This window comes from Pezoporus flaviventris, unplaced genomic scaffold, assembly GCF_033815535.1.
Source record: "Pezoporus flaviventris isolate CSIRO_AGI_PZ_B2104156 unplaced genomic scaffold, CSIRO_AGI_Pfla_v1 ptg000007l, whole genome shotgun sequence".
Classification (NCBI taxonomy): Eukaryota; Metazoa; Chordata; class Aves; order Psittaciformes; family Psittacidae; genus Pezoporus; species Pezoporus flaviventris.
The window spans coordinates 63,244,500-63,258,360 of NW_026892555.1; the positions used below are offsets into that span (position 1 = coordinate 63,244,500).

The 13,861-nt window shown below is 37.9% G+C and overlaps 1 protein-coding gene across 3 annotated transcripts in view; it reads right to left on the reverse strand.

The window, feature by feature from the left end:
• Nucleotides 1–13,861, reverse strand: part of GABBR2 (gamma-aminobutyric acid type B receptor subunit 2) — a 445,208-nt gene that overhangs the window by 333,633 nt on the left and 97,714 nt on the right. For all 3 annotated transcript variants that reach the window (XM_061449004.1, XM_061449005.1, XM_061449006.1), the window contains one exon: nucleotides 13,720–13,857. In XM_061449004.1, coding sequence (XP_061304988.1) covers nucleotides 13,720–13,857 — 138 coding nt within the window. The remainder of the gene's footprint in view (nucleotides 1–13,719; nucleotides 13,858–13,861) is intronic.

The following is a 13,861-nucleotide window of genomic DNA, read 5'->3' on the forward strand; positions in this document are numbered from 1 at the left end:
AGAGAGTTTTCTGAAATCCATTTACTTTGACAGCTTCTCAATCCTCTTGCCAGTATGCTCAGCAAGAAGTTATACCCTTTATATCCAGCCACAGAAGGCCACATCTGTGGCCAGAAATGATCATACACAACTGAGGTAAACAAATGCTTTCCATATGCCCCAGAAGCAGATTGTGAAATAAGCAATTCTAAAAGCCTATTTTAATTTCACACTCCTTTGTAGAGTAAACTAGTTTGGATATTTGATAGGAGTTGAACTTAACTAATGGTAAAGCACTTCAAGAAAAGTATTAGAAGAGACTTCATAACAGATACTTTCCTTTCTTGAAACTCACTGCTGTTGCAGGAGTTCTCTGCTGGAACTGCTACAGGAGTTATATAGAAAATGGCACTAGATTAAAGGTTTCATGGATCTAATGGCAGCTTAAGGAGACACATGTACATATCTATTACAGAAAATAAAACTCATTAATGCAGAAAAGCTCAGTATAAGGACTGACATTACCCCTAGTTTAAATATCATTCCCCTCTTTCCAATACAATCACTACAAAAATCGTTACCCCCTCTACAGAAAAATAAATAAAATCTTAGTACTGTGATAAAATTGATCAGTTAATTGTATGTGGGGAGAAAAAAAAAAAAAAAAAAAAGAGGGCAAACAGATCACCTTGCAAAGACTCTGCTATGATCTAGAAATACATGAACCCGTTATTTGAAGTTTTAATGCTCTGGCAATTGCCAGAAATGCAACATTTGCAAAATTATAATGTGTGAAAGATAAACCATCTTTTGTCAGGAATAGCCATGGCTCAGCAATTTCACTATCACAGCATCACAGGACAACAGGGAGCTCAGGAAATAAAATACTCCATCTTCCTGCTCAAGGGAGGGTCAAACTAATGTTATTTGTGTTATTAAGATCTTTGTTTTTCAGAATCACTTATTTGTGTATGGAATCATATTCAAATCAACTCTGAGATTATAGCTCTCTGTTTCATTGTTACTGCTTTTAAAGCCTGGAGGAGGATTTGGAAAAAACACAGTAACAATAAATGCATACCAAATTAAGCAGGATTAAAGCAAAATCTGTTATCGTCTTTAGCTGATAAGGGAATCTGTAGTAGCTTCAGCCTAACAGTGCTATTTCATTGCCGTTCCTTACTTTAAGTCTACAGCGTGAAAGTCAAGATTAAGAGTAGGGGCTGAATTCACAGAATCACAGAAAAGCTGAGGTAGAGTGGCATCTCTCCATATTGTCTAGTCCAACCTCCCTGCTTATAGCAAGGTCTCCTTGAGGAGGTTGCTCAAGGCCCTGTCCAGTCAGGTTTGTAACTATCTCTAGGGATAGACTTTCCACAATTTCTCTATGTCTTGTCACCCCTACAGTGACATGGAATTCCCTGCATTTCAGCTTGTGCCCATTTCCTCCTGTCCTTTTACTGGGCACCACTAAAAGTCCAGCTCTGTCTTCTTCGCTTGCCCCCATCAAGTATGTGTACACACTGACATGATCTCCTCAAGGTCTCTCTTCTACAGGTTGAAGGTAATGGTGAGTGCCAAATCCCTCTCTCTGCAGAGACTAGACACATCAGTCAAATTAGCACATCCCTACATCCATCCATGCAGCTCACAGGCTGAAAGAGAGCTCCAATACCTTCTCTGCCATAGCTGCTGGCTGTTTCATTATTTATATCTAGACATGCTAACTGCCAGAGTGCAGGTGCACCCATATTTTAGTGGAATTCCTGTCCGGGAGAAAGGAAGAGTAGGTGGGGTGCCACCCTAAGCTTGAGGCACTGGGGCTGTCTTTACCATCACCCTAAACTCAGGGTGCCAACTACCCTGTGTAGTCTCCTCCTTCCTCATGTCAGTAATGCCCCACTGCACAGCAAAGTATTTAAAAGGCTCATGTGGTCAGAAAACCAGAGCAGGTGAGGGTTACGGCACTCAGATGTGATTTTACTGTCCAGGGGAGAACTGTAAACATTTAAAACTTTCAGGGAAAGCATTACAACTGTATTATTCTAACAGTCATAAGCACCAGCATCTTCTTTAATAACTTATCTGCTGGAAACAACTTTAAAGAAAAAGTGTATTTTGTTATGGCCTATTTCTACTGCTAAGTGACAGCACCCTCTATCAACTAGAGCAGGTCTAGATGAAATGTACAAAAGCAAATTCATACATATCCAGCACCTGGAGCCATTTGAGATAAAAAGGAAGCTGCCTTGCACATTTAGGCATTCCTAAAATCATGCAGAATCTCCCAGGAGATTTTTTCAGTGTATTGGTCTTCAATGTATAATACTGGCTTCAAACCTCAGTAGAGGCATAGAACTTCCTCTGTACTGAGCTCATAAAGTTATAACAACTTTGAAGAGATTTCTCCAGATGACTATTAAATTGCAGAGCAGGAAAAAGAATTTGGCTAATAACTTTTCATTTTGCTCAATACAGCCACTTCCAAGGCAGCCAATTGTGATGTTAAAATTAGAACTGCAATTTTATATATGGTGATTAAACATAGTGAACAGTTGCAGTATGATAAGACAGATACGGTTTCAGAAATACCTGCCAAACACACATACTCTGAGAACATCAGTGCCTTTTTCAGAGTAATGGAATACAAAGTTAGGCTCTTAAGCTTATTGTACACCACACAGGGAGAGTTAAGTGCCTCAGATGGGACTCAAGTGCATCAGGCATGCTGGGCATGGAGGTGGTTAGAGCTAGAGCAATGAGCCATTCCAAGCAGAGGAGTGCATCTGAAATCGCACCCTCTGCAGGGCTTAGGCAGCAGATTTTGTAGCTTTATGCTCTTGGAGACCAAATTGCACTCTGAAAACATGTACACTTCACTCTTTTTCACTCTTCTGTTTTCAGCTGAACCTGAAAGGTGAGAATGCTTATTATTTCACACAAATATCTGTTAGAGAACCCAAAGGCATGTGGAAACCCATCCCTTCTCTTCAGTGGTGCAGGTACTTACACAGAGCTTAGCTGTATCAGTAGTCACCAAACAAGAAGCCAAGACAGTACCACTTCAAAACCCTGCATATTAATTTCACCAGGGTAAGCACTGAGCTAGGACCACTTGAGACAAATCACTGCACCTTCGATGTTTTGTGGCAAGACAGAATTGACTTCCTCAAAGGCCAAAAGCAAAGGAGACACAAAACCGGAAATCATTACATTGGCCACAATAATCTTGATGACAGTTCAGAAAAGTGACATTTGTTTTGATCTCTATTCTGATTTTTCTAAACAACAGAAGAAGAAATTGAAGTCTAAAACACTGGCAAACTCACAAGCACCATCATCTGGGACTGGACCTGTCCAAGCATGCCATGGAGGCCCTTGTGACTGACTACCAAGAAGACACGCACAGTAAGACACATTTATGCTCCGAGGTGGTACAGGATCAGGTGCCAAGTCTGATAAGTTTACGAGATGAATGTTGGGACTGCACCTCAAGGTGTTCTCATATAATGGGGTTACCGAAACTCATTTCATACATGGACAAGCCTGAGGCTCTGCAGAATTAACATTATCTACATTTCATTATTCAACTAGGGAGCTAAAGCAATAATGTTACACTTGTATGGTCCCAGAAAGTAAACTTCACCCTCACCTTATAAATTCAACTTTTGGGGAACACATTCAAGTAGGGCTTATATAGTCTCTGGGCAGGCAGCTGAGACTTCCAAAGCAGTGCTCTCGATCAACTTACTCTCGGTAATCACGACTCAGATTTACTGCACAGTGCCCTCTCCCCTTTACCACTATTCTAACAAAGTCATATTATGTGAGAATTCCTTTGAGACTGGAGACATAAGCTATCTTTCCAAGGTGTTTATAATACTATAATAATCTGTCTGTAAAACAATAGAATATTGGTCAACAACACTTAAAGTTTCATTTTCCTGGTTCACATGACCAGTTAAACCATTGAACTAACTATGAAATTACACCCTGTTGGTTCATCTGCAGTAATAAATGTGGACGTCTGGACATAAAAATAAATGCCTACTGCTCAAATGAACAGTCCACAAGCCATGACTAATTGGCAGTGTGCTGTCTTTAAGTCCTCCTAGCATTGCTTGTGGCAACAGGAAATAGAAAAGCTAAGAATGAGGCTAACAGGAAGACCAAGCCACAGAATTATTTGTATAAATATTATTACTGTGTTTTGTTGTCTTCTGTTTTAAAGAACCAGTTGGAAAAAACAACAACAACAACAACAAAAAACAAACAAAAAAAACCAACCAAAAACCAAAAAAGAACTCACTTTCTTTTAAGGCAACACAAGTACTGAAATCATAAACCCCTTACTGTGGTCTAGCCATTAGACGGTAAATATTAGACAAATCGAGCCAATGGAAGCACATTTGTTATGAGGGAAGATCTGGGTTATAACTGAGGACATGCTTCTTGCAACTTTGAGTACAGTCTATGTAGAATGTGACTATGATAATTATAGTTGCAAAAACAGTAGCTCAAGTTCTTGATCAACAAAGGTGGATAAGTAAAGCAGGGAAAATAAGGGCCCCGTAGTTGTGCCTTTCTGTCCTTTGCTCTAAAAAGGAAAAAAGAAAAAAATTTCTGCATTTTCCCTCTTCTTCTCAAGATAAAACCAGCATAAGGACATTTATCACACTGTCAGAAAGAACTGCAAAAACAAGGACAGAAAATCACATTGATTACAAGAGTTTTCACACTGACAATTCAAAGAACTCATTATCAACATTAATGTTAACATCACAAAGCATTATCAAATCTGGCAACTTTAACATTACTGAATTTTAATAGGTAAGACACAAGTCTTTGAAAAGATCGAGTAAAATTTGCTAGGAAAGAAATGTTTCTACAGCCAAATTTTTCCAGGCTCGTTTGATTACAGTCTGTATTCTACAATCTGTAATTCTGACCTCCTTTATCAGTGTTGGCAAATAATATGCAGGATCTTTATATAATAGTGATTCTGAACCTTCCTTCTCTTTCATATTTACAAATTTGGCATTTTTTTTTTTTAAACTCTTTATAAGTAAGCAGAAAAATGTGAAATGGGTGAAGGACAAAACCAACTAGAAACTAAAAAGTTACAGGAAAACGACTTCAAAGCATGCTGCTTATGCACACCTACACATGTCAATCACTTCTGAACAATAATTACTCCTGATGTGAGGTAAGAGAATGCAACTACATTTATCTAAAACACAACAGTACTTGTCAGGAACATACAGCCCTAAAAAGTACTGAAGATAGTTTTAGATCCTTCTAAATACACATATGTGTGCACATAAATATATAGATAAGTACGCACCACAGAGAATCAACACCTTTGTTTTCCTTATTATTTGAATTATATTTGATTATTTGATACCTTTATTATTTGATTAATTTTGTTAAGAGCTAGACATAATACTGATATTCTCTATTGCTTGCTCAGTCACTCTGCTTTTCTCAGTAGCCTTCAAAAGAAAATCAGTAAAAATCTGCTTACCTAAACAAGTCTTTCGTTTGATTGTTTAAATTTAAAAATTTAGGAAAATTATCTCTTTAGCATTAATATGCCTTAACAGCAAAATGCCCCATTATTATCAATGATGCAAGCCTATCCCACTTTCCCAGAACTATCTCTTCCTTGCAGCTATAGTTCATCTTAAAGAGAACAGTGGATCCAATTTGGAAATTTGTTTACAAATGCAAAACCCAGCATTCAACCTTTGATTTATAATTGTATTGAAATCAATTTCAGATTGAGATTGTCATTAGTCTTTTACAAGCTTTTATTTTCAAAAGGGTTATGATGAAGAACTTTCTTGCTTTGTTTTACAGAGCAAATTAAATTTTTCTTTATGTCAAGATGGCAGTGTTTAGTAATGAATATAAAGTTGTAGCTCCCAAGTACTTCATGCAATACTTTAGACTGCTGAACTGGAAATCTTTCACTCCCTAACCCCATATATTCTTGTTCCTTCATCTGAATATTGAGGGACTTGAACAAACCCTTCAGAAGCTGTGCCACTAATCTTTTTGCTTTCAGGAAACAAATCAACATAATGAATCCACATCCCAATACATATTGTGCCCTCACAGTAGCTTAATTATAACCACTGAAGTTTCTTAGCTTAGTGTTGCAGCAGAATACAAACAAAGCTTGTAGTGGTAATAATGTCAATCCTTCTGTAGCTTATTCATCAGCTTGTAGCAGACTGTCTATTGGATAACAAAGTCTAATGGACTTCTGCAAAACAAGCTACTACACTGGGGAAACATTTTCCTTTACTCTGAGAATTAGGAGCAGAATGTGTCATAGCTTTACACAGAGTTTGGAAATTTTAAGCTACTCATCTCCTAAAAATTAATTAAACCAAAGCAAGATGAGATATCAAAGTAAATCTGGATTTGCAACTACAATTCTGAAAGACTGGAACTGCCAAGAGGCAGATGCAGTAGTGGTTGCAATACTAGATAAATCATATACCAAGAACACTGCCACGCGCTTGAGGATCAGGTCCTTAGAAGAACTTCTATTACATGAGAATTTGTATTTTAGCGCTTACTTTTCTATAAGCATATCAGCATTATGTTACTTCTTCAATGGAGCATAATTATGCTTTTTCCAGTTTTAAAGGCCAATAATTATTTTATTTCAGTTTTGAAATTATGAAGAGGTGTGGTTTTTTGGAACTGCTTGGTTTACAAGTTTGTTCTTCAGGAAGCTGCTGTTGTTGCATTTGTATGAATTAAACTATCATTCAAAATAAGTAATCAAGTAACTGCAGCCAAAACAGCATTCATGGAAAACCAGGTTAATTTGCCACATGAGAAAGCTTTCTTTGTCCTATAATAGGACATTAATATGAAAGAAAACATTGAAGTAAGAGGGAATTAAATGAAGAAGTGGATTTAAAACTGTGGGAGCAATGGTTTGAAACAACAAATTTTATCACACCAGTTTTATCTTGACTTATTTGTATTGACCTTCTTAATGCGGCTAGGATTGTATGCTGCAAGGACAGCAGCAGCTATAGGAGAGGGTGTCACTTTACAGAGAGCTGCTCAGGACAGGCTGGTCAAAGGGACTGCAGAGAAAGCAGTAGCAGAGCTTTCCAAGGTAGATACTGAGAAACAGGCCAGCAAACTGGTCTTGTAGAACACACTTGATGCTGCCTTTCAGAAGCAAATTAAAGCAGTCACTCTAGCAAACAGCGTACCAAAATAACCAACTCCAGCTTTATAGAAAGTATAAGAATGGTGAAAATAATCAGAAGGACCACATCTGGGGAAATGGTGGTAAAAGAAGCTTGAAACCTGCATTCTAGAATATTTGAAGTTACGCAGTAATCAGAGAAATACAATACTGTAATCTGAACAGTTTGGAGTAAATTAATAACGATTGCCAAGAACGAACCAGAAAGTGACAAAGTTATATTTTCAGTGAAATAAGATCATTATAAATCAATTTAACCTTTAAAGCAGAAAAATCATATACAGATGGGCAACCAATTAGCATCTGATTTCCCTGAGCTAGCTTTTTTATGCACTGGGAATCAAGCTCAGTGTTTTTTATCACCATGAAAGAATCTTTGTCACTAAATTGTGCCCTGCTCTCCTCTGGTGCACTGAAACATACATTTCTCTAAGTTTGAGGGTGAATATACAATTATTCTACAAGTCTGCAGCCTTCCAGTATCTGAAGGGGGCCTATAGGGATGCTGGAGAGGGACTCTTCATTAGGGACTGTAGTGATAGGACAAGGGGTAACGGGTTAAAACTTAAAGAGGGGAAGTTTAGGTTGGATATAAGAAGGAAATTCTTTCCTGTTAGGGTGGTGAGGCACTGGAATAGGTTGCCCAGGGAGGTTGTGAATGCTCCATCCCTGGCAGTGCTCAAGACCAGGTTGGACGAGGCCTTGGGCGATATGATTTAGCGTAAGGTGTCCCTGCGCACGACAGGGGGGTTGGAACTAGATGATCTTAAGGTCCTTTCCAACCCTAACTGTTCTATGATTCTATCTTGTGCATGTTTGCATCCATTGACACACAGAGAGACATGGTCTAATTAGGAGATATGGTACTGCTGATATGCTTTAATTCCCCATGCATTTTCTTCCCCAGCAGCAGCCACAGAGCAATAACAGGAGAGCTCCTGCTGGCAGCTTGTATCAAAGGGAGGATTTGCAGAACTGAAAGATCTATCTCCCTCCAAATTCATCAGAGCTTCTCTAAAATTCACATGCAATCTGCCTGAAGGTCAGTCCTACTGCGTTGTCTTCCTGTTCAGGAGCTCCCAGGCATTCCTATGGTGAAGTGAGCAGCATTTCCTTATGTGCTCAGCTAACTCCCAAAAGCAGGACAGAATGTCATCAAAGTGTTTCCCCTCACTTGCCTATTAAAAGTACAACACAAGTACAGAAAGTCTATAAAATCCCTCCAATCCCAGGAGATAAAATAGGAAATCGAAGGGGGAAAAAAATAAATAACTGTGGGCCAAGAAGCCAAAGACTAGTTTTATGGTGCATTGGGTCATATCCCAGTGGGAGAAAGGTCTGTTTAAGTTGAAGTGCCTGCATCTCATAGATAGAAGTAGCTAATCTTCTTAGCCAAAGACTAGTTTAAATGTCCTTTTCATTGCTCAGACTAATAATACATGGAAATCGTCTAGTGAAGGCAAAAGTAGCACAAGCTCACTGTACTGGAACAAATGTGACAAGGAATTGGAAAAAGAAAAAGGAAAAAAAACAGCACCCAAACCCCTCATGTTTTTATCAAATGTTAAAGTGCCCATGCCAGGTCTCCAGGTTGCAAGCATGAGGATTTAGAAAATTCAGATTTTAACAGGAAGTTTGATTCAGTGGCGAGTATAAACATGTGTGTGATTACTTGCATTACTTATGTGTTAAAGTGTTAAAAAACACCAGCTGTAACCTGCATATAGTTGTGAAATTCTGTATTAACAAGAATTTTGAGGAGTAACAGGGCCAGCTAATAAAGCCTGGTTTCCTGCAGATACACGTGTCCTACGTTTCTATACACACAAACAAACACCACAGCTCCTGCTTCATATCCTTCTGGGTTGCACCCCTCCTCTGCATTTTCCTAACTAACTTTCTGCTGGGATTTTTTTAACTCTGTTTTCAATGCAGTCAGTCCCCTTCCCATAAACAGCAGCTGGGAAAGGAGCGCCACATGTCATGGCTGGCTTGAAGCTCTCTATGCTCACGCTGCAAGCCTCTTGAGCACTGGATCCCCCTCTCAGCAGCTCATTTTCACAGGAATGTATAGCGGCTAATAATCTTTGGGAAATCCGTTGTTAAAATTTGGTTGAAATTGGCCAGTGGTAAAAAGTTATTAGGAGGAACTGACAATGAATAACATCTGCTTTGTTTCAGAAAGAAACCATAGGCTAGAAACATCACTGATTTTCTTGAACACCAGCAGTCTTTCTGATAATTCAGACTTGTGATCTTGAACACCTATGTATCTCTGGGATAATAAAGGAAACCTCAGGGTAAGCTCTTTAACACTCAACTATACAACAAGCCAGAGAACTACAGCAGTTTTTCCTTTCTAACACATGAACTTGCCCTATATTAATATGCCCACAAAGCAAATAACGTATCATGGTTGGGGTGCCTATAATTTTCTTAGAAAAATTTACAACACAAGATGCTGAATCCAAACCAAGGTTTCGCTGTTTTGAATGTTATTACTATTTAAGCAGTGGATCACCAGTAGCAGTTACTTGCCTAGAAGCCAGCAGTTATGACTACATTACATTAAATATATAGAAATGGAAGATATTCTAAGGAAACACTACTTTTATACTTCATTTCTGGCAGAGGTTTATTTTCCAGAGTTAAAGGATACTGTAAACGAAGCACCTTATAGGAGAATTTAAACAGCACCAACAAAAGAAAAAGACAGATCTCCAAACTGGGGAATAGTTCTGCAAGTTAAAACAGATAAGCATTTAACCAGGCTGAGGATTTTGTTATGTTAATATGTCGATGAGGAAAAGTGAGATATCACAATGGAAAGCAGGAGAAACAAGAATCAATACAAAATATATGCTTTTGCCACTGTAATAAATTAACATGATGAGGTAAGCATTTGATGGATATCCTGAAATACAAGAGAAAAACTGAATTGCAAGCCGTCTCCTCCATTTTGCACTACCTGGATACTAGCAGGAATGCTTCAGTGTATAAAATAAAGATATATGACTGGTCTTTATGCTATCATTAATAGTATTGTAGATACTATTAATGAGTCTTCGGCCCTCTACTGAATTGTCTCGAACACACACTGAAATGGAATGACGAAGAAGATGAATCCAGAAGAATCTGACATTCAAATATTTCCCTACAGCACAGCAACTGCTCAGTATTATACCCTCATGTCTTTACGACCCTCTGCCAGATGCACAGAATATTATTGTCACCTTTTAACCAAAATACCAAAGGTTCAAATGGATTTCACACCACAGACCGGAGATCAAAGCCATACATGCAGCCTCCAGCCCATGCTTAGACTGTCACTCAACAAAGTAAGGACATCTGGCACACAGAGATTACTCACAGGGAAGCTTTCATTTGAGAAGCTAAGGAATGAGTGTCTGCATCTGTCCTACTATGAATGTGTGTGCAGAAAACAGTTTGCAGGTTGTATCACATAGCATACCTCAGTGGTAGCCCTTAAGGATGACAGAAGTGTTTGCAGACTAAACCAACTTGCTCTTTCCATGGACAGAAAATTCTCCATTTAAAAAATAATAAAAAAAATCATTAATTTTGTTACAGTAAGAGAGAATTAGACAGAAATTCAAAGCAGCCAACTGAGAACAGAATCTCCCTTTCTACAAAGGGAGTATTTGCAGAACTGAAAGGTCTGTCTCCCTCCATAGTAAATCAAGTAAGTCAGAATTTGTCAAGATGGGGGAGGACAAGTATTCTGTTTAAATATGGTACAGAAATAAAGCAAGTCACCTTTGACTAAAACTCTTTCCAACCTCTGATAATCTTCCCTATTTCACATGTTGCAGGCCATCAATGATCTGAATTAGCCAGTTAAGTCAAAAAGGTAGTACCACTATCAACGACATACACTAAGGAAACTGAGACTGAAGGGGTCTTGTGAAAATGTTCCCCCCCCCCCCACTTCCCATCACTACTATAAAATATTGCCTGAGTAGCAAATGCCAATGGCAACTTCCAGCACATTTCTACTCTTTGGTTTTTATTTCATTGTTTTCAGAGACTTCTTATTGCAGAGAACGGGAAAGAGGCAGAAAAGAAAAATTTCCTCAAACAGCCACCAGAAACTTGGAATTCAAAGTAAAAAAGGCTTTCAGAAGTTTTGCAGCCACTTAGACTCATACTGTATTTGTCAAGAAAAGTAATTTTCAAGTTGTAATGTTTCTGTTATTCTTTTCTACCCTATCCCCAGTATCAGTACCATCAGTATCATCCTGCATTTCTCCTGCATAGAAGACAGTTGTCAATTTGCTCCACCACATGACATGCGAGTAAATCAAATCAAATGTTCCTACTAGGGTCAAGAGCTCTCTTTTCTAACTGCCTGCACAGGAACAAAGGGATGGAGTCAAGCATTCAAATGCATATCCTCTATTTAAAACTACAATGCCAGGTTAGGTTTTGTGTGTATGCTTTTTTCTCTCTTCTTGACTGCAACATAAAATGAATTCATCGTAATCCCAAATTCATATACCTCTTTATGTGAGTCTGCTGTGAATCCTTAAGATGAAATCTCAGTTTAGAGGTAGGAAAGTCTTATATTTTATCAAGCTACATATTGTTGCTCCACTTCCAAGAACTACAGATTTTGATCTATTCCTCCCATTGAAGTTATGCTTTTAGTCAGAGATGTTTATGACACTGGATCCTGAGGAGGATTTGTACTCCATCTCTCCATCTCGTACATGCTATATCTGCTGATTTGCAGATACACATGGCTGTCACTGCATGACATACTAATTTCATAAAGTTTACTTAGACTGTTTCCATTGCTGCTATACCATCCACTAAGCCACATTACTTTGGAGGCACAATGTCATTTATGTTGTCTCATAATTCAATCAATCAATATATAAAAACCTGACAAGACATGGAGTTATGCCATGTGAGGATTTATCTAGTGCCTGCAGTATACTAAGCCCAAGCAGCAAAGGATCCCTTGATGTACTGATATCATCAAGGCTTAGCCACAGCTCTAGTGTTTAAATACAAAGAAACAGATACTGCCTCATAGCAATGCTTCATACCATTACACAAGTTAACACACATATTGACAAATTCAGGCATTTAAAAGCAAATAGAAGCTTTCTAATTGCCCTTCCTATTGACTGAGCAACTTCATTAACAAATTGATTTTCAGACCTTAGCAGGCAGAACTTGACAGTAAATGAAAAAAGATTTAGCACAATGAAATCCAACTCCTTAGAACATTCTACATCATCTGGAAGTTCCATGTGACAAATTCAAAAAAAAAAAAAAAAATCACAGCTCCAGCCACATGCTTCATTATAGGCCACGGACAAGGCCATTTTTAAGAGAGTGTTATATGACAGTTTCAAGCTTTCTGTTGCTTTCTCCATTCTCCCTAGAGAAAAACTATTATTATATTTCCATAGTAGAAGTGATGTTTTTCACATCAGAAAAAATCCTGACGCATAAGGAAAAAAAAATATCTGAACTGACAAGCATTACAAATACAGTTAACAAGCTGTTTTAATTATCCTCCCAAGATTTTCCCATTTGTACTCTGTTCATCATCTTCTTCACAAACTTAATTATGCCTCATTTGTTCATTCTGCACTAATCTCAGGGAGTATTCCAGGTGGAAAAGAGAAGCCTGCTTGTAAGTGAAACCTCAGGTAATTGTTACATTATTTTGCTACAGAATGTTTCTTTATTTTAATAAAAATGATACAAACTTGTCTTTGGACATTTGAATATTGAGAAGAATATCAGGGCATTCCCACACCTGAAAAAACAAAACTGGCTGGCTACCTTGCATGAACAGCCATCAATCCAAAGATCATCAGCAGATAGATGATGGAAGAAATGAAGTAAATCATACAATTATAATCTGCATTTTATAGATTAGTATTAATAAATTCTGATTCCTCACTAGAGCGAACTTTTCCACAAACTTGACCTTTGAGAAAGTCAAAAAGAACAGCTGGGAATAAATGTGTTTTGTGAGTCAAGTATTGAGATACATACCCAGTTGCTACTTACAATTTACGCACTTCCAACACTTTCAAAGTCAATAGGAATTACCGCATTATGACTGAGAAGGGACCAAGTAAAGACCCTAGTGCATCATAATTTAAGGCCTGACGAGTTGTTTCCGTTAACTTTGGATAAGTCCTAGATTTGCTCACCTACCATGACTGAACTTCATTTCATTTAGGTTGCTTTTTGAGATACATTAAATTAATTGTATTTAATTAATCTACTGAGACATGACTACTGCTGCATACTCTCAAGCATTTTAAGCCCAATACCAGGCCTTAAAACCTAGTTCTACGTAAAAGTAACTGTTCTTTACACATCACTGACCTTCAAAACTGATATGCTAATTACACAAAAAGTTAGCCTTGAAATACAGCAAATACTAAGTTTCTAAATTTTAAAAAGAGATACAGAGATACAAGATAGTCAGTGTTTGAATAAATTCTATTCCTTACCTGAACCAAATTCCACCCCTTTAGAGATTCAGCAATGATAGATGTAACTGTTGCACATACACCACCAAAAACCATCAGATGATTAGGTCCATATTTTATTGCATCATAGAAGGCTTTGAGTCCTTTTGCATTGTCACACTGG